The 25,029-nt window shown below is 39.7% G+C and overlaps 1 protein-coding gene across 7 annotated transcripts in view; it reads left to right on the top strand.

Annotated features, from left to right (window-relative positions):
- Positions 1-25,029, top strand: part of cntfr (ciliary neurotrophic factor receptor) — a 283,752-nt gene that overhangs the window by 143,759 nt on the left and 114,964 nt on the right. For all 7 annotated transcript variants that reach the window (XM_061801928.1, XM_061801931.1, XM_061801929.1 and 4 more), the window contains one exon: positions 19,438-19,519. In XM_061801928.1, coding sequence (XP_061657912.1) covers positions 19,438-19,519 — 82 coding nt within the window. The remainder of the gene's footprint in view (positions 1-19,437; positions 19,520-25,029) is intronic.

Here is a 25,029-nt window from a genome sequence, read left to right as displayed (position 1 = left end):
GGATTGGACTGAGCACCAGGAATGAGTGTCTATACAAGAGAAGGGGAAATTAAAGGGTTGGGTGAAAATACAGCAAAGGAGCTAGAAATGTATTGCTAGGTAGCCATTAAGGGCTGTCAAACGTTGAATTAGGGAGATGAAACTCAAATGAGATGGTTGGGGTGCTCGATAAATTGAAAGATGCCTGTAAATAATTGTCGAAATGGGAAGGAGCTGGGTGTGCACAATAAATAAAGGCACTGGCTACATTAAAAAAAAAAAAAAAAGTTGAAGAAGTTAAACATTACGATAGTTTTGCTCATCCCATCTATGTTTAAATGGCAGACTCTTTTTTTTTTCACTGTAGTTTAGATATAACACTTAAAAAAAAAATAAACATCTTCAGAGTTGAGCATACAAAGAGGGAATCTCTAATATTGGGCCTCTCACAGAGATGCAAAAAGAAACTACTTCACACTATCAAATAACCATTTGGTAATTGTTTCCTTTTAAGTTAAATGGCTTAGACAATCTAATTTTGAAAAAATGCTCTTGAAATACTGGTACACATCCAGCGATGACTCTCACAACGTGTTCCGCCTCAGGTTCTTCTTCTCCCTCAAATACAGGACATGTCACTTCAGCATAGTTCCTTGACGCCAACATGACACCAACACCCATCCTAAGTAGTCCCCCCTCTACTATCAGACAGGGATCTTTGGCGTCAAGAGGTTTAGCAAACAATGACTTTTCAGTGACTAATGTAGAATAGGTTTAAAAAAAAATACAACTAGGTGAAATCAGAAGCAGAAAACATAGCAGTTGATGTCATGATTGTTGAGTGTGAGTGAAATAATGTGTGACTGAGATAACCCATTAACCAAAAATCGTATCACATCAACACCTAAAAACCCCCAAACGATTAATTTAATTTTGTCTCCGTATTAATCCCTATTGTCGTTGTTTTACATGCCCTAGTTCAATTTGAAAAAACATTAGGACAAATCATTGATCAACATGAATAGGTATGATATGAGTCATGTGTCCCGGCTATGAAAGGGGGTAAATTATAACGCACACTGGCTCACTTGATTTGTGTGAAAACACACTGACAAATGAGGGTTTAGTGTGAATCAGCTCTGGTGTGGCATTTTAAGCATGTGATCCTACTTAATACTATTTATTTGTATGTAAGACATCAAAATAAACCACACACTTAAACGTGCATTCACACACATGCATACAAATCAATAGAATCTCATTTCACACCTTGTGCAACCAAGGTGCTCCACCGCAGATGAGGCAATACACAGACTTAAGACAGAAAGCTATATGGGGGAATTGATGGATAGATCGATGCAGAATGAATCAATAAATAAGTATTCGCAGGTGGTGTTATGTTGGTTTATATGTTGTGTGCCAGTGTTGATGGGATTATTTGAGCTAGTGGCATAGCATGAACCATTGGGTGCACTTTGCTGTTAGCTTTGTCTATTTCTAAATTTAAAGCTTAGTACTAATGGTACATAGGTTAGGTTAGGTTAGCTAAAGCAACCATAAATAGGATCATGTACTGTAAAACTCACCAATTTTACTTTAACTTAAAAGGAAAAGTGCCTCGGTGAAATCTTGAACCAAACATGAGCAAAGGTTACTGCTGACCAAGTTTTACGAAGGGAAATGCGATATTTGTTTCCAATAATTCTTTTACGCAGCAATATTTGGAGCAACACGACATCGGCGAAGTATGATGAAGTTTCACGCATGAGACTCATCACTTGTAACATGATAAAATAAGGGAAGCTGGTCCAAAGGTGAGGAGATCCGATTTTCCAAAGAGGTGCAATAACTTGTCAAGTGATAATGTATTGATGGTTTCTTACAATATGTGCAATTTGTACAGTTTGATCACATTTAGATTTATCATGTAGGAGATAATTCATTTCTTCTCATTTCTTACAAAGGGAGGCAAAGGGGTCACAGTTCATGGTTTCTCTGCGAGTAATGTAACTGGTTCTAGGTTCTCCTGTTCCATTCTTTTCTCCTCCTTTGGTCTCTCTACTTTGTCGCATCCCTCTCGTATCCTCTGACATTAAGCTGGCAGTTTTATCCATTTGCAGCTTACAATGGAGGCAACAACGGGCTGCGCATTAAATCCTAAAATGGTGACATTACAGGCAAGTCCAAAAATAGGAAACATGAGTCTTATTGCAAACATTGGACAGAATAACTAATCTTCTTCGACTGAAATTACTGGGACGTTAAAAATGACTTCTTAATTCCACTTTTCTCTTTAGCTTGAGTGATGAAGCTGGGCAATAGAGGTCAAGTTGTGAAGCTGTTAGTTTAAGTTGTACGACATCTTGGGTATGAATTCTTCATATGCAGACCCTTATCAGGAAGAGAGAGTGTAGTGCGTCCTTGGGCAGTCCCTCCATTTACCAAGGTGTGTTCTCTTTTGAGTCATACACGCGCCTCCCATTGGTTCTGCTAGATAGACAGACTCAGGTAATTATGTGCGTGTGTTTGAGTGCGCATGAAAGTAATAGAATGGGGACTTTGGCGACAATTGCCAGGCATTTCACACAACTGATCCAAACAGCCTTGTCTATGCCTCTAATTATAGTCCAAGAGGACCCAGCAACCTTTTGATTAGCATTCGTCTCTATGTCTAGTCTTGTCAAGGCAAACACCAGAAAATGAAGCGATTTATAGGAGAGCCGCTTGACATAAGTGGATATTTGTTCCATTATGGTGTGGGGAAATGCTGTGAGGTGTTTCATTACATTGTGTACATTTGTCCCAGATAATAAAAAATTCAAAGGCCTTTTAAGCATTTGGATGTCAAACCTTAACTCGGTATATAATTAACAGCTAGGTACCAGACAATTATTACTTTTCTAGTGTGAAGTGGTGTGGTTTTCAGCTCTTATTTGTTGACATATTTTCAATTTCCTCTCCTGTGCATAAACGAACCAAATGACAAAAGAGGAGTGTAAAAAGCTATTAAGGCAATCGCTTAGTTAAAGTGATAAACTGCAATATGAAAATAAAATGAAACATTTAACATTCATCCCCAATGGCTTTTTCCTTCAAAGCAATTTATATTTCCAACATAAATAGGAAGTTCAATATGAGAGCTACTGAATAATATTTAAAAAAAAAAAAAACCCTATGGTGTTGATATTTTCATGGTTGTCTGTTTTTCCAAGGACAAAAATCTTAAAACAGACAGCCAAACATTCACGCTGACATTTAGAATTATACTAAATACTTAAACCATTTTCCAAGCTTTTGGGCTTTGTGAGGAAAAGAAAACAGGAAGTGCAGAACCTCATTTTTATATATACTCAACATGAGGTGTCATTGTAAGTAACAAAACATATGTCCCTATGTAAACTCCAGTCAATGGCAGAAAATGATGGATCTTTGAGTTCCATTTGTTTTTTCAGTCAATCACGCATTTCATAAGATTTGGTTCCAGAGCCATGTAATATGTCCCTAATGCCTTATAAACAGCCAACAACTGTAAATCTTCATTTCTTGTTTTGACATTTTCATGCAAATAGTTCCCACCCACAGGTTGAAACTTGCTTTTCCAAAGCTAAATTATCACTGTTCTGATCTTTTCCAAGTTGTTTATATTTCCTGCTCTCCTATGGGTTAATTCATTCAGACAGAACACTTTAGGGAGTTTGTGTTAATAGATATTTGCCGAAGCGCTGCAGGAGACCCGACTTCCCGACTCCGAAGGTGAGTATCAGGAGTGTACATGTTGAGTATCTAAATGCTGTTGCGTAAGAGTCTTAGAAGAATTTATGATATTAAGTGGACAAACATAGTTATATAAACACTATGAATGTTGTACAATACAGCTGTGCTTGTGTGTATGGACTGAATTAAAAACGTTAATCAATTCCATGTGAACTGGTTGAGGAAAATGGTTCTTTCTCTATTATTGTATTAAGTTTGTTTCAGAACCTTTTTATATCCCTTGCAACAATTTCACACAGTACTTAGTACTGGATTTTACTGGACAGTCAGTCCATTATAGCCATTCAACATAATTACCTTACTACTACACTACATACTACAAAAAAGCTAACATTACATTGGCTTTTTTTTTTTTTTTTTAATTAAAGCAGATCATCTATATCCGTTCTGTGTAAGGTTCACGAGCGGAGGACGGTGGACCAACAGGAAGCACCGACCCTTTGACTTCTTCATTCTTTGCAAGCTTCTCACAGCATCTGCCCAGAAGTATTAGATTGGCAATTTCCTGAAATTTGTATGAATGAATGAGTGTTCCTCAGTGCTGTCTGATGACTATCGTGAGGACAAAAGTTACATTTGAAGGTCACCGAGGCATGTTTGACGGTTCTTGGTGATTTGCAGAAAACCTTTTTTGTTAACTTTTGTGGAAACTCTGGCCAGGTGGATGTTTTCAGCGTTTGCCTTGAGACATATTTTTAGCTTTTCTGCATTTTATAACTTTCAAATATGCTATGTTTCGGGGCTTACAATTTGTATTTTTGTTCAATATTTTGTTAAAATTATTGACATAGAAAAAAATCTAACTGTATTACAGTATCAGTCCAAACGTTTCATTCCTGTTTTTGTAGTTCTGCTATTGTTATTATACTTTTTCCAGAAATGACTTAACACTTCTAATTGACAGAAATTGTCTAATTTTATCCAACAATAGGAAAAATATTTCATATTCAAGCAAAAATTTCTGACATCACATGCAGAATATTTCTTTCCCAATATGCCTTGATAAGTAACTTTACGCTCATTGCATTAAGAAGAGTAGGAAATTATTTTTACCTTTATTCCTCCTTTCTATTCTGTCCACTGTTTTGCTTTGGGATTTCTTTCATGTTGACCTTGGAAGCACCTTTGAGGTGATATTTTCCTCAGCGGATGCAAGGTGTGTGCACAGAGGTGGCCAGCAGGCGCAGTGCCTGGCCAAGCCTGTATAACAGATTGCTTTGCTAATGAATATTGAAAGGACGGGGGCACATTTGTACAGGTGTGCGTGTATGGGTGCCTGCATGTGTGTGTTTGTGTAGTATTTGTACTCTGTGTTTATGTTGTGGACAATGGGGAAGAGAATACTAATAGATCTGTCAAGACCTTGTTGATCCATACAAAGGAGCACACACACACTTAGATGTCTGTGTGACGTTGGATGGTTTAATTCACCTTTGAGATTTACGCTTCTGTCTTCCATTGGGCTCCATAATTTACTTATTTTATTCTAATCTCTTCAAATTGTATGACTAATGACTGATATGAAAATAGCGATTCATTTGAAACTACACAGCCACTGACTTGGAGCTTGCCGTGAACAAATAAATCTGACTCCCTTCTTTCAACAATCACGCAGGTGGAGCCAATTTCAACATTTCAACAAGCATTCCTAACCCTGAAAATGACCTCAGGCTGACCGAAATTAAACTTTATTTGTTCGGGTGATGTTGATTTGCCCAATTATGTTTCTTCCCTTCATTTCTATTCCTGTTTATGATGTTTAGCATATCAACATTTGGGGAATTTTCATTGTTATGTGTACGTGTGTGTGTGTGTGTGTGTGTGTGTGTGTGTGTGTGTGTGTGTGTGTGTGTGTGTGGTGGTGGTAGAGGGCGGGGGTCAGCTTAATTACTTTGTAATGCAAATGGTTATCAATCACCATATTTTCTGCCTTCGATCAAGTTGCACAATTCTGATGGCTTTCTCCTTCATGGCACGATTCGGATATGCATATGTGTGAAGAGGGGGAAAAACATATTTGGCGTTATTGTCCTCTGATTAGAATCATGCCCTTAAATGTGGAAAAATAGAAATCTGTGGTGAATCTGCCAATGTGACTGGAATATAAGCAATCACCATTCATACGCTGTAAATGCAAGCCTGACATCATTGAAATTAGAATTTAAAAACCCATTAAATGAAGGAAAATATTGCTTACAATGTCCAGCGGGATAATGCTAAATTTAAACCATCTATTTTCTCTGCCACTTATCCTCACAAAGGTCATGTTATATGTTTTTACTGAAGCAGTTTTAAATGTTGATATGTCATAATTTGTGTGTTTGCTGTGGTTGCTATTAATGCATACAGATTGACTGGTGTAGTTTTCATGTGGAGGGTGCTGGTGCAATTCCATAATTTAGTGACAACGAAGTGCTGGATGGATGGATAAATAAAGGCTTTAATAGATTGAAAGAATAGCGGGATAATGCTAAATTTAAACCATCTATTTTCTCAGCCACTTATCCTCACAAGGGTCATGTTATACATTTTTATTGAAGCAGTTTTACATGTTATGTCATATTTTGTGTGTTTGCTGAGGTTGTTATTATTGCATACAGATTGATTGTTGTACTTTTCATTTGGCGGGTGCAGATGAAATTTCATAATTCAGTGACAAGGAAGTGCTGGATGGATGGATAAATAAAGGCTTTCATATATTGAAAGAAAATAAAGTTAGATAGGGAGATCTGTTGTGCTGACTCTTTGACTTGTCAATCTAATTGATCTTTAATGTTATCAGCTGACAAAAATGTCTTTGTTGACTTTGGGCAAGAGTATTCCTTAACTAGGAGAACATGCAAACACCCACACACGAACCCTGGAGATGAGATTTAAACCTCAGCCTCAGAATTATGGGGGAAAAGCACTCATCCCTTGATTTAATGCGCTTGCATGTTAGACTATATGAACACAAATTAAACAGTGGTTTAGTCCAACGTCACTTGCACATTCAAGCTTTGTCACTTCCCCGTCTTAGTCATTGTTGTATCATTATAATAACAATCCCTCTGGGGAAGTGTGGCGCTCTGCTGTCATCAGCATTTACTGGACGACTACACCAGAAGTAGCACAATATGTAGTGAGAGAGAGGGAGAGAGAGAGAGAAAGAACCTAGAAAGAGAAGTGGAGAGGGAGAGAAGGTGGAATCACTGAAAAGCAAAAATAGCCGGTGACGGGAGCGTTTGAGAACGGTGAACAGACAAAGGGTAAAGGGGAGGTGAAAAGGATGACAGAAGGGGAGGAATATGAGACACAGATGCAGACTGAAAGAGACAGGCAGCTCTAGTTCAAATGTTGAATCGGAACATCACTGTGAGAGACGGAAAAGAGAGGGCGAAGCTGACAGTATTGTGTACCTACAGGGCGTAGTGATTTAAAACTGCAAGTGGAATGAGCTAATAAATGACACACTCATATTGACAAAGTGTGAGCTCAGAAAGTGACATCAGTGTTTAGTCAGCAAGGACTATGTGTAGGTCTGTGAAATAGAGCTGCTCAGCTCTAAATATCTCCACTCCCAGGCACTCAAGTGTGACATGAGATGACCTCCTGATTGTTCAGCATGCTGGGTGCTTGCAGCTCATTCATGTTTTGCTATTCAATTTATCAGCTAAATGACATGTTATACATTTATGTATTTTCCTTTACTAACTACAGTAGTTACTGATTCGGATGAATGATGATGACCGAGTCTTAACTCAGGAAGGAAGGCATTAAATCACATTGTACAGTTTTGCCATTTTTCAGATTAAAGGCGAATTATAAGATATCTGTCCCCTTAGTTAGAAGAAAAATCCTTCTTGTACTGTTGACGGTGTTCACCCAGCTAAATAAAGTTAGGAAATCACTCCAACGGATTGGATCTGTTGTTGGTGGCCATAATGCACGTCATCCACTAAAATTGTAAAGTTTTACATCGATCTAGATAGCAGGGACTATGTTGCGTGTACATTTACACTAAGGGCACTATTGGCGTAAAAGTGGTAAATAGTCTGAGTAGTAGTTCTCATATATACAAGAAGGTATTTTCCATTTGCGAACTCAAACGGTTTTCAGAGAACATTTTGGAGGGCGCTACAAGCGTAAAATAATTTTTGAAGAGATGCAATTGGAAGTGTTAGTGGAAGAGGCAAACAAATAAAGAGCTCCACAAATATCATCTTTAAAACAATTTTGGAGAAGCCAGAAATAAATGCTTAAATGCCATGTTTTGGTTGATTTAACTTATCCTAAATGGTTAGCAATTGGCTGCATGTGCATGGCATGTGCCATTCAGATGCACTATTTAAAGATGCAAATCTCAACAAAAGTTTGATAAATTATGTTGCCCATTCTAAATTAGCATAAAATCTGGCGTGTGCTTGTCAGTTGATGAGCTTCCACACACGTTTGCATTAGCAATCAAGTTTGCGTCCGTTTTTGCAAACGCAAACCTTTAGTAAATCAGACTTTATAACCTTTTTTTGTAAATTTTAATTTCTAGCTGTGAGGTTCGCAAGCTGTCTATGTACACGTGCGTAGGCTTAAGCCTGAAGAGCCACTCATATTTTAAATGCGCTTACTTGATGCTTATGAGTATCACCTCTACACGTACAAGTAACTTTTTGATGGAAAAGATTGTAAATTCAGTCTATGCCTCTACTGTATCTGCTTTATTTACCAAAATGGCTCAGCAAACTGGTTGAGTCAATATACTGTTTTTAGTTTCCAAAGTAAGCAGAGAAACACTCAGTCACTTGCATTCCTACAAGCATGCACAAACACACACGCACACACAAAATCACACAAACTTTCACATCTGCAATTCAACAGAAAGGTATTTTCCCATTTCTTTGAGTCTGTTATTTATCTGTCATGCTTGTATGTTGCATCTGCCTTTTGGGTCTGTCTTCAACTTTACAGTTGCAGCATATCTTAAACATTCAGCTATGTTCAATACATTTCAGTTTTGTGGAAAACTGAAAATGGTCCAAAGTGGTTAATCTGAGTTGGATTTGTTTGTGTGTGTGTGTGTGTGTGTGTGTGGTGTGTGTGTGTGTGTGTGTGTGTGTGTGTGTGTGTGTGTGTGTGTGTGTGTGTGTCTGTCCTGTGACTGACCGTGACCAATCCTGGGTGGACCATACCCTTTGCTGAAAGTCAATCGGGACAGACCCCAGCTTGCCCAATACAACATTTGAGTTCATTACTTTTTTTAAAATTCTATTTTAAATATATACCTCCTAAATTCATGTTTAAAAAAAAAAAAAAAAAAAAAAAGGTCAGACAGCTGAAGATTCAAATGCCCTCTGCAATTCTTCTTGGATAGGCAAATGTACATGTAAAAATCCCAAATGAGACATGGCAATATTCACATTATCATCACATTCAACATTATTTTCAGGGACACGAGATATAATTTAAATGAGGCAACATCAAATATGACTTGTTGCCAGTTAACTATTATCATTTAACATACTTGTTATAGTGAAGGAAATTTGAAAGATTATATCAATGCAATAAACCAACAAAAAGCAAATATACTGGGAAAAAAATAAATGTCATCAGAGCTACCGCAGGTTAGGTCACCATTATTCAATTTGGGAAAGCAAAGGGCACCAATGTGTGCGTGCATGTATAGGTGCATGTGCGCGTACTTCATCCTCTGCGAGCAAGTCCTCATCTCTGGTTCTGATTAACTCCCTGTAAAAACACTTCTGTTCAGAACATCACAGCCCGTACATCACACTCTCTCTCTCTTTCTCGCTCTTTCTCTCACTCCTCATGCACACACACAACACACACACAACACACACACACACATGCTGCGCAGCTCCCGGAGGCTCACTGTTCACAAAGGGGAGTCTACACCCATCATTCAAAGCCTTATAGGCCTTAAGAATGCTGACACACACACGCTCAATCACACGCAGACACGCACATACATCGACGCACAAAGTGTTCTGTTTTCTTTGCTTTGATACACTTATAGAGTTCAGAGGTGAGAGGGCTGGAGGTAACACCGTGTTTTTCCAGAGTTTCTAACCACCTAAATCTGCTTCTAGACACACAAGGAGGTCCAGATGGCAGGGTGGAGACAAAAAAACACTCTCACATGCATATATACACACCCACTGTCATGCTCAAATGAAGTGAAAAAAAAAACATATCACACATACGTGCACATCATGGTTCAACTACTTGTATGATTCCGTAGCAACGATGTTGACAAGTTTTATTCAAGGTGTTTTATTTCCAGCTAATGCCTTTTATTTAACTATTTTTTTAAATACATACTCATTAAGTTTAAAGAACCAACATGTTAAATATACCAAGTAGGGGATGCAAGGAACCACCCCAAAAGAGAAGTGGTGAAGCACTCATGATGCATCTAGACCCTCTAAATCTCAGCCAGATGAGTACAGTCACATGTGATCAATAGCTAAATTTATCACCCTGACCAAGTCGCTGTCATCCACAAGCACATGCATTAGAGATTGTGTATGAGCTGGCGTTTATGGGCTCAGCCCCCGCCACCCCTTGAGATACGATTGACATTGTCTTTAGCAGCCAATTACAGCCAGAATCCCAGTGAAAAAAGGTCACCATCATCCAGCTATCAACCGTCACCGTCAAATGCCAACTGTGCGCAGCATTGCGTGTTTTTATGTGGATGTCAATGAGCACAGCGCCCAAAATGCCAGCCACCCCCGCCGCACCCTCCCCTGTGGGTAACCTGCAGCAAATCCCTTCATGATTGATGAGGGAATTAATGTTAAAGCAAAGCATTGTGGGACTGAGGAAGCTTTATTATTCAGTAGGGAGCATGCTTTTAGAGGTTCCAAATTCAACAGTCCGTTATTATGTGGGCACACGTGTTTAAATGTATATACCGTGGTCCGGTGGGAATTAGCCCCAGGACACAACAGAGTCACAAGGGGACAAGGATTTCATGGTCTTCCGGGTATTCGCAAAGTCTACTCATGATCATTTGATATTTTAATTATGCTTCAATTAGATGCAAAATAAACAATCAGAATTTATGCTAAAATGGAACTTATTGTCGCTGTTGGATGGAATCCTCATCTTAAAACCGCAGCATGAGGGGGGAAAAAAAAAGCAATCTTCCTTGAATCATCAAACACCCGGTGGTTAAATGTTGGTGTTGTACCTTTTATTGGTATCATATAGTGTTGCACCGTGCATACGGTGTCCCAATAAAAAATATAAGCATTTATTACTCTGTTAGTGATTTGAATATTACAGACTCCATCAGTGCCCATCAAGGTCTGCTTTTGCGCCGAGCCCCTGACAAGGGAAAAAAAAAAAAAAAAAAAGCATTAATACTGAACAAAGAGCTTATGACTAACATTACATCATCTTCCCAAACTCTATTTCGTAGGTCTAAGAGCCATGAGTGAGGCATTAAAAAAAAAAAAAATCTGACTATACAGTGTAATAAGTGTGAATTACCTGACTGTTGACCAGTTCAGGGTATAGTCCACCTTACCCACGAAGTTAGCTGGGATGGGCTCCATCATTCCCATGACCCTTGTGAGAATAAGCAGCTTGGAAAATGGATGTTGAATCTGAACCCAAATTTTACCTCCATGACTGTACGGGCTTTCTACACTCCAGCAATCAATTACTGACAATATAGCCCAACTAAAATCTATACAGCTTTTTTGCCCCACTTATTTTTTTTTAAGAAAGATAAAGCCTTTCGATCTTGAGGCGATATAATGCCACAAGGCACCACTGGCGTCAAGAAGAGGTAGCGTTTTAAGACACTTCTCATCCATTTAGTGTCCAGGAACATTAATAGATTCCAAAGCACTTTTCAACACTTTACTTTGGTTAGTAATTTATTAAAAAAAATTGAAAATTACACCATGTGGGCAATGAATATTTTTGAAAAAATATAAAATTGATCAGATTTGGAGAGACAATGTTTCTGATCGAAAGCAACAATAAACTTGTGTTTTAAAGACATTCTAAACTCTGGCCAATGCAAGACACTGCACAATGCTTAAAAAAACACAGACGCAACAACAATACAATAAATATAAAAACAAAAATCTTAAAATTATTATAACATGCAATCAAAAACATAACATAAAGCAAACAAAACAATAAACAAATAGATTAGTTGGAATGTGGTATTATTCAACTCATGATCCATTTTTCCAATTACCACGTTTGCGGTCTTCTGCCACTGTCATGCAATCCTTCAATGACATGTTTAAGTTGTCAATTGCCCAGAGGAAGGACAAACAGCAGAAATAAATCACTTATTGTAGTTGGCACTGTGAAGGAAGGAGATTAGGGATTTGCATCTGTATGAAGACTCTTTTTGATGTTTGAATGTTGTTTCCCAGGGATCGGCAAGGTTTTTCGTTTTTGAAGATAATAAAAACGAGAAGATTTTCCCTAAAAAGCATGTGGATCATTTGCTCATTGTCTTGGAAATCTTAGTCGTGACTTTTAGTTTTCTTAAACGATACAGTATGTGGAGTGCTGCCATATTAGACAACCTCATTCACATTTTCTGCACATAGACATGCATTTAACTAAATGTCTGGGATGCAAACATTTCTCTCTAAATGTTCTAAACGCCTGTTTTGTTGACACTATGTGATTTATATATACAGTACAGTGAAACATCAGGGTAATCAATGTCATCACAAAAATCTGCCAGTGCTGTATACAATAACATGAGAATTGCTTTTTATTTCTAAATCCCTGCAATGTTCCCCTGCCACATCGTGGTTCACTAATGCTCGATTCAGCGCCCTGCAAATTTTTAAAAAATAATTTTGCCCATTATGAACATTGTGTATATTTTGGTGTGTACAGTAGTTTATTTTATTTTATTTTATTTTTTGGTACAATAAAATCTACTTAACATAAAAACTGGAAAATAAAAATGTACGTGTGTAGCATACTACTGTTCATGACGGAAAATATTTGGGGCTTTAAAAGGTGTTTAAGAGTATCAAAAGAATGAATCTCGGGAGGTTCATCAAGCTTTAAAATTTCTATATAAAAAAAAAATAATAATTATTTATATATATATATATATATAGGGTCAGTGCTTCATCATGTATTGCAGGGGCTGTCTGGAAACAAAACCCTTTTATTAATTAGCTGGGCGGCACGACAGATTAGCTGGTAAAGTGTCGGCCTCACAGTTCTGAGGATCCGGGTTCCATCCCGGCCCCGCCTGTGTGGAGTTTGCATGTTCTCCCAATATCTGTGTGCTGTTTTGTCAGCTACTGTATATTCATTAGTTTGGTCCAGAGGTCCTAAATGAACTAGAGCCAATTGCTTCCTGTTGCTTTGGGTGCTTTCTGCTGTTCTGTCTATTTCTTTTCACGACAAAGTAAGACACAACTAAGGAAGTAAGAAGCTCCTCGTGTGGATTTCTTGGAGAGAGAAATGCCCACTATCTTCACAAACACACTATAGCCCACCTCGTGTATTTCCCTCCTGGCTTTCCAATTTAAATGCAAATGATCTCAAATCGGACTCCAGAAAGACGCAGCGGCATCAAAATCATTTGATGCAGCGATGAATTATATATTTTAATTAAGCAGCCAAAAGAATCATGCCCATTCAGCCTTTTACTTCCAATAAGAAATGAATAAATAAATATGTAGCGGGGGTGGAGAAGGGAGTAAATGAGTGGAAGGTTTAGTCAGGGAATGGGGGAGAGGGGTCGTATTGAGTTTGGGCAATTGTGGTGCTAACCGCCCGTGGGCTGTCTTTATGCGAGCAATCTGAGGCTGTCACATTTCAAAAATCATATTGTTTGCTGACAGATGCTTTAAATACTCCTGCAGTTTCCAGCACACACACATTCACAATGATTCCAAACGGACCTCACGCACGCCGACACACACCGTTTGGATTTTGATGGGCCAACCAACACTTACAAAATGAAGAGCCGATATGGGAATTGTGATGGTCTGACAAGGGAAGCAATTTTAATTTCACCCTCTGTCATTCTCTGTGATATCATCTCTGATGAAATACATATGAGCTGCCAGTCACTCAAGCATACACAACCGGCACACTGGCAGTCACATACAGTGTCAATCACACACATTAATGCAAACTTCTGTCACAGAAGGCCCACAAAAACCTGGGTTATAGAATGTTGAAAACTCACAAATGCACTTTCCACAGTGGAGATGTGCAAAGTTGACTTGGATCTTGGGAATTCACATAAAGATCTTGTGGCACCTTTAAAAAAAGAGGGAACAAAAACAGGAGTCTTGAACTTTTTTTTCGCACTTGTAGGTGCACCTGTCTGTTAGAACTTTGTGTCCACGCTGGCAAAAATATGGCTTGTTTTATAGGAGAAAAGGTATCCATCATGACTTCATCATCATGGTTAAATCATCAGGCACAGTTTTTTTATTCTGATTATTATTACGAAAAGAAACTGTTTTTATTTACATTAGATTTAGTCAATGCTGACCCAGGAGAAAATAACAGGACTGACTGCTGTCTTTGCAATCAGTAAAAGCTGTGTCTAGTTTTATTTTAGTGAAAATACAAGCAAATTACACTCTGCAATTAACCTAGGTTTCTTGTTTATGGTCTGCTGGAGGAAGTTGGAGCAACATAGAGGAAAGCCATTCTGGTGTAGGACAAACTCTGTCAAGAAAGGCCTCAACAAACTACTCATGTCAGGGTCTAGGAAAAAAAAATCCATTATATCAGCAGTAGCGTACACTGAGACAAATGTTACAACCCTTCTGGAAACCCCTGCTAGGGTGGTTGCTTTATCGCTGCAGTGCACAGTGCAAAGTTGTTTTTTTGTCAGTGTGCCCCCTATGACCCCAGCACCCCAACCCCAATGCCTGGTGGTGTTATTTTTGTTGGACATTTCACTAATAAACTTGACAGAGATTAAAGGACCAGGAAACAACACGTGGCACCAATAACTCAGTCTAGTACTCACTTCACATGTGTGCAGCAATCAATGTGACTGGGCTGGAACCTGGATTTTTGGACCTAACTCACGAAAGCCACATTAGTACAGCAATTTTGCCCCTTTAATGAGACTTTCATAACTTTGGGAAAAGGCCGCTGCTTTGAATTGATGTTTGGAGCTGTCATTAAAAGAAAGTACTAAAAAGAATAAGGGTCCACAAACCGAGATACACATGCACGGTTTTATGAAATCTGGTCCAGTCCAAGAGTTATGTCAAAAATGTTGCCTTTTACAGACACTAATTTTAAAGTTTGAAAAACAGATCAAATAAGTCAATTCGTTTTATCTATTCTGCCTTAAATTGAATTTATCTACATCAGATAGCCAAAATATAAAGTTTTTGAAGACAGATTCAAAACTGTATATTGTAATCCATCTGACAGTGTTTGGAATGAGAACATCAAAATGATGCATTACCAGTACTTTTTCTTGTAACACTGAAATGCATGACTGGCAGCATTTGGGTGATATTGTACAATCTCAATAATGCATGTTACAAAATATATCAACAGTAGCATCAGCAGACAGACTTTCTTCGCCAGTCATTGCCTTCTCAGAACAGACACCCGGTCAGAATTGTAAAACTGCAGAATATCACGGGCTCACTTGGCCCATGTATTGCTCCCCTGCACTGTGGCTTAAGTTTCTCCTTAAGTACTCTGACTATACTCTTCACTGATTTTTTTTGTCACTCTGCGTCTCTGTTTGCAGACTCCTCGGGCAGTCAACATGTCAATCACAGGAGAATGAAGTACTTTCTCCAACAGTCCATAAACTGTAGTTACAATAGCACCTGGCAGTTAAATGTTATTGTGTTTTAAGACAAATGTTCAATAGAAACGATTTAATTTATTTGGCCATAAATCATCTGCCAGTCATCTTTGGCAAAGGACAGTGACACATGAAAATGTGAAATGTGAATGACTCAGTCTGAGTTATATTTTAAATTATTGATTGGTGAGTCAAGAATGTCCAAAAGTTAAATGCAATGTGTTGACATTGTTGTCTTGTTAAAGGCCATACATATTTTAAAATTGAATGTCACACTTTGGAATGCCTAGTTATTTTGCAGTTGTTTTGGTGAAACTAACATTGAAGTACTGCAATGTGATTCAGAGACAGCTTCCTGGTGGTTTCAAAGCATTCAAATGACAGTGACATCCATCTATCCATTTTCTACACTGCTTATCCTCAAGAGGGATGTGGGTATGCTATACCTGAGGCAGGCTACACCATGAATTGGTTGCCAGGCAATCACACTTTACATAGAAACAACCATTCACACTCAAATTCATACCTATGGACACTTTAGAGTCTTCAATCAACCTACAATGTGTGTTTTTTAGGATGTGGGCACAAACCAGAATACCTGGAGAAAACCTACACAGGCATAGGGAGAACAACTCCACACAGATGAGGCCAGATTTTAACCCTGACCCTCAGAACTATAAGGCTAACCAGTTGTCCACCCTGCCACCCAATGATAGTTACATATAATATATAATTTTGTACATTTTAGATTTAACTTTACCATCTTCCATATTTCTTTTATATCACATCTCCTAATTAGGGACTGAAACCCAGCTGACTTGGGACGAGAGGCTGGGTAAACCCTACGCTGCTCACCAGTCAGCGACAAGGCACATCAATATTGTCCATTCCTGAAAAAGAGTATTGCGGCTGAGCAAAGGGGCACATCAAACACATAGGGGCACTTTGATTGAAAAATATGTGCGTAATGGGGCACGTACGCCCGCTACACCTCCACCCCTTCCCCTTCCGCCTCCCGGTTCCTCCGCCCATGCACAGATATATTCCGTCCAAGACCCAAACCAGTATTTCTTGGTTGTGAGGAAGCTGTGTTAATTGCAAACATGCCCAACATCGGTGGCAAAATAAGATGGTTATGTTGGGAATATTTTGTTGGTTCAGCATAATCTCCAACCGCAGCATGGAATAAAGATGACTTTCAGTGAATCCCTGTTCTGCCACCACCCTGCATGACATTCCCTCCCTGGGTCATGCTCCCTCCTGCATGGAGGGCAACACAGATGTATGTGTGACCGGTTACCCACCAAATGTTACACGCTATGTAGATCTAGTCACGACTTTCATAGAAGCAAGACAACATAAAATCCATTTAGACAAGACATTTATTTGATCACTGTGACAAACTACTGACATTGTACAGCCTCTTTTATGAGCAAATCTAGTTTACTTTGAGATTGAGAACTGATTATTGAAGACAAACAAAATGGACACGGTGAGAGACAGAAAAAAAAAAACTGTTAAGAAATCAAATTGAGCTGAGATGAGTGCCCAATATTTTCTTTCCTTCACATAAGCTGAATTAGAAGTGTGAGAACATGGCCCAGATCTCATGTTGCTGTTAAATTCTAATCTGTTATGTCCAGTTATGTCTGTTATGTCAGGGGAAATGCAAATAGAATATCATGTCAATTGGAATGCTCCCTCATGGAAGTTTTATTATATGAACAGTTTGTAAGCAGCCATTTCTATTTGCTGTCACATGAAGAAATAATGTCTATGTTCTATTGACCTTCCTAAAGGATGGAATGACGAACAAAAATTCAGATCTCAAAAGCTTTTTTTTTTCTTTGCTTTGAAACCATAAGTTGGCTTTTTTTTTCATGCAGTTGTGCTCATTCTTGGACTGTTTAATTAAGTTAGCAATTCAGTGGGTGTGTAAAAGCTTTTTCTTGTTCTTGAACATCATGAAGCATTACAGATGTTTCTTCATTTCTTTGATGATTAAACATGGATTTACATGAAACCTTAACAAAGGAGAGCAGATGTGAAATACGTTTGACGGATGTTTATGAATAAACAAAAGCTGTACTCCAAAATAGAAGTCAAATGGTACTACGATTGCAATATTATAGATGTAAAAAAAGGATAAAACATTGGAGCCATGAAAAAAAACAAAAAAAAAAAACCCTAAGTACTAATAGGAGGCGACAGCGGTTTGTAACACTCGAACTCCTCCATCCGAAGAACAAGGAAATTCAATTTGCTTTATACGCCTATATTTAAAATGCTCACTCTGTTCTGCACATGTGGACGTGTGCTTTTTTTTTTTTTTTGGAATGAACATTCGTTGGCGAGGTTTCCCTACCAACTGAAATAATCCTTCCTCGCTAAAAAGAGGAAATGCGAAAGCCTGTGTAGAAATGCATGCTTAGTAGGCAAACACTCAAGTTGTATAGTTGCAGGAACGAAGCCAGACCTATGACCTTTTTTGCCCCCCGTGCCAGCAGGGAAGCAAAACAGTTTAAATAGGATCATCTTTAAAGCTAATTAATTAATTTTGGCCATTAATGCTGTAGTGCAGCAGAACACCTCCTGAATGGATGCCAGCCAGCTGCTTCGCTGCCAGCATTGGTGACTTTGTGCCTTTGCAGGGATTAAAATTGTGCTCGAGCTATTTTGTCTCGAAATGTATCTAAACTTTTATTTTTGTCATTCAAATTATACAAAAAAAAAAAAAAAAAGTGATCCAAACAAACAACATTAGCACATCAACTAAGATGATTTTATACTCAACATTGCTGAGAAGAACCTATTTGCTCACAAGCAGTAAGTATCATACAGGAAGCCCAAACAGTCTTGTAAAACTGAAACAAATAGTTTTTTTCTGTAAGTTGTCTAGAGTTCTTTGGAACTGCGTTTGCACATTTTGACTTGTTAACAAAAGATACTTTTCAATCAAAGGTATATAAAAAAAAATACTGGAAAACAAGCCATAAAACACCTTTTGGGTGGTCACAGAAATTCCCGCTGACTCTCCAAAGGTTTATAGAAAGTCTTCTCAGAAGCTTGGGAACAATTATATCTGCAAAGCTTGTCCAATTATTTTTTTTCCTGTGTAACCAATGTTTTTTGTCCACACACTATTCTTACCATTTGGCATCTTTAATTAACTTTATAATAAATATTACCAATAACTCAATGATGCACAGTTAATGGCAATGTTTACTGAACAACTATCTCCAGTTAAACATAAGGCTGGAAGTTGACAGTGTTTCATAAAATAAGAAAACTTCAAGATCAATCCAGATTGACGACTTTTGTTAGTTTGTTTCTTCCATGCTACAGGCCCGGCCTCTACCCAACTTTTAGTGGAAGTCCTCAGAATAACTGACTAATCATCACAAAAACATAACCTCTATGGCGGGCTTAATAAATAGTACCAAATCTCTCGAAGAATCATTCCTCCACAAGGAGACGGTTTGTTTATGGTGTGCTATCCCTTTAAGAGCCTCTGTTCATAGCCCATCGCAGAGAGGATGAACCCATTAGTCTGATGAACAGAGGAGGAAAAACAGAAGACAGAAATAACAATTTAAAATGCCATTTAAAGAAACTCGACAGGGAGTTGAACAGGATTGGAAAACCACAAAGCTTTTAAAATAACAGAAAAGGTTAAGGAAAAGGCCACCTCAGACACCATCCCAGTGAAGGAAGATAAAGACAGTCAGACTCCAAGGGGACAGGAAGCAACTATCTCTCCATCCCCTCAATGGCGTCGTAGGCGTCCATGTCTGTCAGTCAATTAGGACGGCGGGCAGACGCAGTCGCTGGCCACTTCTCCGTCTCTCCGCACGTGCGCTCGCTGACGATTTTCCTGTGTGGTGTGTCCACAGATGGCAAACCTTGTGACATCGCTGTGCTGTGTAGTTCTGGCCGCAGTGGTGGTAGCCTACGCGCAGAGACGCAGTCAGGTTGGTGAGTATACCTTTTATTTTATAATCTTTTTGTCCCTATTCTTGTCCGACAGCCCTTATCACACCTACTCAGTGACATCTGACTGACATTTGTCCTATAAGGTCACAAGTTTTTTTTTTTTTTTTTTTTTGTTATTTGCAACTCATGCTCTATTGTTGAAGTTCTTATAGTTGTAATCTAACATTCACACAAATTCACATAAATTAATTGCTGGTTTAGATGAAATTATTCTTCATCTATCAATGCATACATAAGTGTAGACAAAGTCAGTAATCGTTTGCACACACACACGATTTCTGACTTAAATGAAATGTTACGCTGGTCAAAGTTTTGCGTCCTGGTGAAGCAACGGACATCTTGTGGAGTTAGAATAATGGTGAGCTGTGTATGTCTGAGCCGACACCAAAATTTTGTTTAACAAAGACGCCAGTCAGGTTACCTCATGACTATGAGCACGTCACAAATTATTTGGCTTGGTGAGATCTTTATGAAAGAACGGATGGGGACACGGGGAAAACTATAGATTAATAGGACTGCTCTTTCAGAGTTTTAACGCGTGACTTTGTCTGTTTGGCAAGAGAATCAATTTGTCACTTGACTTCGTGGAAAGAGTGGCAGCGTCTTGTTAGCCAATTATTTCCGAGTGGAAGTCAGCTGACACGGAGAACTTCTTTAAGGGAGTCAATAAGTTCACCAGCTTCACCATGTCACGGGGAACCACCTATGAAATACTGAAATGTGATAAATACTAGAAAAACCACAAGTCCAAGAATGATTTAAATCAAGTACAGTTCAGCAGTTTATCCCCTTGGTAATGTTTTCGAAGTATTAGAACAGTGACGCTTTATTTTTCCTGTAGATTCCAAACTTTTTTTTTGTGTGTGTGAGTAAACAAATTGGAACATGACAGACTGTCTCTGCTCAGTTTCAGTTTCAGGCCTGTTAAAACTACATTTACACAACATGGATCTTTAAATAATAGAAAGCTGTCTATGGGTGGGAAAACAAGCAATTGTGAAGCTGAAAAAAGCAAGTGTACAAATCAGTAAAACCATTAAAAGGCCTGAAAGGGGGGAAAAAAAACACGAGGAACAGACATTGAATGGGTAAACCAAGAAAAAACAGTTTTGGTTTCCTGATGTCAGTGTCCTAGGCTTGATGCCGTTATTAGTATGCAGTTTTGATGATGAGCACTTTTGCTCACCCCGAAATTGGACATTTGATTTGGTTACAAATCATGCTATTTTTTAAATTATGTATCCCATATAGATGTAAATGGCTGAAAATAAAAGCTGTAAAAGTCCATCTCATGTCTTGTTATTCATCTTTTGATGTCAAGCATGTGTGTTCCCTCGACAGCAACAGTAAATGAATTGGCCTTAATGCTCGACTGGTTTTGGAAGGTAGAACTATTAGGTGGACAACTTCCTTGCTTTCCTTTGTGGCTTGCTTTCAGGGTTTCTTTTTGTCCGAGACAGCACATCTGGGGCAGGGTGCAAATATTCAGATTTTCCTTTAGGTGCGAGGCTATCTGTGAGTGTTTTCCAATTTGGCAGATTGGTCCGTGGTGAGCCGGGCATTCCGTTGCATCCATTGTGCACCCATGGAGATGCATTCGGAGGAGTGACAATTTGATTTTTGAAAGTCGGTCTAAACTTACCCTTGCTCAGATCACGTCCAACTACAGCTTGTCTAACTTTAGTGACAGATACCGAGGTGTTCGGAAAGAATGAGGTTGCTAGTGGTTATCGCCAGCCCATTCTATATTTAATAGGTTTACCTATTCACATTATTTGTTGCCGCACTGGCCAAAATCAGTGACAATGCTCCACTCACGCTTGGATTGCTTCGATTATGCCTCGTCCTCTTTCACACCTGGATGTCTCCATTGATACTCTCATCGCACAGCATTTAAGCGGAGTGAGCGAAGCCACTTTGATTGGCGGCAAATGAATTGGGCTGTCAGCACACCCAGGGTGGCCCAGCCTCCCCAGTCTTGGAAACTACCAACACCGATCTAACCTTCCCCTGGCACGCAGTTACACTTGCCATGCCTTCGCTGCATCAGATTTACACCATTAATGAAAATATAATCCTCAGAGTTCAGCAATATGTAAATGATTGACCCCATAAAATATGATCACTTATTTGAATCAAATCAATACAAGAATGATCCTTTAGGGTACACAGGTAAATTGAATTGTGAATGTTACTTGTCAGACTTTGCGTGTTGCAATCCTTTGCTTGTATCTGTCTTCTTCTTCTTTTCCTTTCGGCTTGTCCCGTTAGGGGTCGCCACAGGTGTCATCTTTTGCCATCTTAGCCTATCTCCTGCATCTTCCTCTCTAACCCCAACTGCCCTCATGTCTTCCCTCACCACATCCATAAACCTTCTCTTTGGTCTTCCTCTCGCTCTTTTGCCTGGGAGCTCAATCCTCAGCATCCTTCTACCAATATACTCACTCTCTCGCCTCTGAACATGTCCAAACCATCGAAGTCTGCTCTCTCGAATCTTGTCTCCAAAACATCCAGCTTTGGCTGTCCCTCTAATGAGCTCATTTCTAATCCTATCCAACTTGGTCACTCCGAGCGAGAACCTCAACATCTTCATTTCTACCACCTCCAGTTCAGCTTCCTGTTGTTTCTTCAGTGCCACTGTCTCTAATCCGTACATCATGGCCGGCCTCACCACTGTTTTGTAAACTTTGCCCTTCATCCTAGCAGACACTCTTCTGTCACATAACACACCAGACACCTTTCGCCAGCTGTTCCAACCTGCTTGGACCCGTTTCTTCACTTCCTGACCACACTCTCCATTGCTCTGTATTGTTGACCCCAAGTATTTGAAGTCATCCACCCTCGCTATCTCTTCTCCCTGTAGCCTCACTCTTCCCCCTCTACTTTTCTCATTCACGCACATATATTCTGTTTTACTTCGGCTAATCTTCATTCCTCTCCTTTCCAGTGCATGTCTCCATCTTTCCAATTGTTCCTCTGCATGCTCCCTGCTTTCACTGCATATGACAATATCATCTGCGAACATCATGGTCCAAGGGGATTCCAGTCTAACCTCATCTGGCAGCCTATCCATTACCACTGCAAACAGGAAGGGGCTCAGAGCTGATCCCTGATGCAGTCCCACCTCCACCTTAAATTCCTCTGTCACACCTAAGGCACACCTCACCATTGTTCTGCTGCCATCATACATGTCCTGTACTATTTTAACATACTTCTGTGCCACACCAGACTTACGCATGCAGTACCACAGTTCCTCTCTTGGTACTCTGTCATAGGCTTTCTCTAGATCCACAAAGACACAATGTAGCTCCTTCTGACCTTCTCTGTACTTTTCCACGAGCATCCTCAAGGCAAATAATGCATCTGTGGTACTCTTTCTAGGCATGAAACCATACTGTTGCTCGCAGATACTTACTTCTGACCTGAGTCTAGCCTCCACTACTCTTTCCCATAACTTCATTGTGTGGCTCATCAACTTTATTCCTCTATAGTTCCCACAGCTCTGAACATCCCCTTTGTTCTTAAAAATGGGAACTAGAACACTTTTCCTCCATTCTTCAGGCATCTTTTCGCCCGCTAGTATTCTGTTGAATAAGTTGGTCAAAAACTCCACAGCCATCTCTCCAAATTGCTTCCATACCTCTACCGGTATGTCATCAGGAACAACTGCCTTCCCATTTTTCATCCTTTGTAATGCCTTTCTGACTTCCCCCTTAGTAATCATTTCCACTTCCTGGTCCTTCACTCTTGCCTCTTCAACTCTTCCTTCTCTCTCATTTTCTTCATTCATCAACTTCTCAAAGTATTCTTTCCATCTATTTAGCACACTACCGGCACCAGTCAACACATTTCCATCTCTATCCTTAATCACCCTAACCTTCTGCACATCCTTCCCATCTCTATCCCTCTGTCTGGCCAACCTGTAGAGATCCTTTTCTCCTTCTTTCGTGTCCAACCTGGTGTACATGTCTTCATATGCCTCTTGTTTAGCCTTTGCCACCTCTACCTTTGCCCTACGTCGCATCTCGATGTACTCATTTCGCCTCTCCTCAGTCCTCTCAGTATCCCACTTCTTCTTCGCTAATCTCTTTCCTTGTATGACTCCCTGTATTTTGGGGTTCCACCACCAAGTCTCCTTCTCCCCTTTCCTACCAGATGACACACCAAGTACTCTCCTGCCTGTTTCTCTGATCATCTTGGCTGTCGTCGTCCAGTCTTCCAGGAGCTTCGGTTGTCCATTGAGAGCCTGTCTCACCTCTTTCCGGAAGGCCGCACAACATTCTTCCTTTCTCAGCTTCCACCACATGGTTCTCTGCTCTACCTTGTCTTCTTAATCTTCCTACCCACCACCAGAATCATCCTACATACTACCATCCTATGCTGTCGAGCTACACTCTCCCCTACCACTACTTTACAGTCAGTAACCTCCTTCAGATTACATCGTCTGCACAAAATATAATCTACCTGCGTGGTTCTACCGCCGCTCTTGTAGGTCACTATATGTTCCTCCCTCTTCTGGAAATAAGTGTTCACTACAGCCATCTCCATCCTTTTTGCAAAGTCCACCACCATCTGCCCTTCAAAGTTCCTTTCCTGGATGCCGTACTTACCCATCACTTCTTCATCGCCCCTGTTTCCTTTACCGATATGTCCATTACAATCTGCACCAATCACAACTCTCTCGCTGTCTGGGATGCTCAGAACTACTTCATCTAGTTCCTTCCAGAATTTCTCTTTCAACTCTAGGTCACATCCTACCTGTGGTGCATAGCCGCTAACCACATTATACATAACACCCTCAATTTCAAATTTTAGTCTCATCACTCGATCTGATACTCTTTTCACCTCCAAGACATTCTTAGCCAGCTCTTCCTTTAAAATAACCCCTACTCCATTTCTCTTCCCATCTACTCCGTGGTAGAATAATTTAAACCCTGCTCCCAAACTTCTAGCCTTACTACCTTTCCACCTGCTCTCTTGGATGCACAGAATATCAACCTTTCTCCTAATCATCATGTCAACCAACTCCTGAGCTTTTCCTGTCATAGTCCCAACATTCAAAGTCCCTACACTCAGTTGTAGGCTCTGTGCATTCCTTTTTTTCTTCTGACGCTGGATCCGGTTTCCTCCTCTTCTTTGTCTTCGACCCACAGTAGCTGAATTTCCACCGACGCCCTGCAATTTAGCAGTGCCGGGGGCGGGCGTTGTTAACCCGGGCCACGACCGATCCGGTATGGGATTCTTTAGATGAACGCTCATATTTGTTTGGCACAGTTTTTACGCCGGATGCCCTTCCTGACGCAACCCTCTGCATTTATCCGGGCTTGGGACCGGCCTACAGATTGCACTGGTTTGTGCCCCCATAGGGCTGCATTCTTTGCTTGTATCTGTACTTTATGTATATTTATTTTAGCCAGTAGAAGAAGATGAAGCTTAAATAATAAGAGCTAGGTTTAGCAGGAAATCGTGACAAATGCACTGTGGTTTGTGCA

Source organism: Syngnathoides biaculeatus, chromosome 17, assembly GCF_019802595.1.
Source record: "Syngnathoides biaculeatus isolate LvHL_M chromosome 17, ASM1980259v1, whole genome shotgun sequence".
Taxonomy (NCBI): Eukaryota; Metazoa; Chordata; class Actinopteri; order Syngnathiformes; family Syngnathidae; genus Syngnathoides; species Syngnathoides biaculeatus.
This window is presented reverse-complemented; position numbering and strand designations above follow the sequence as displayed.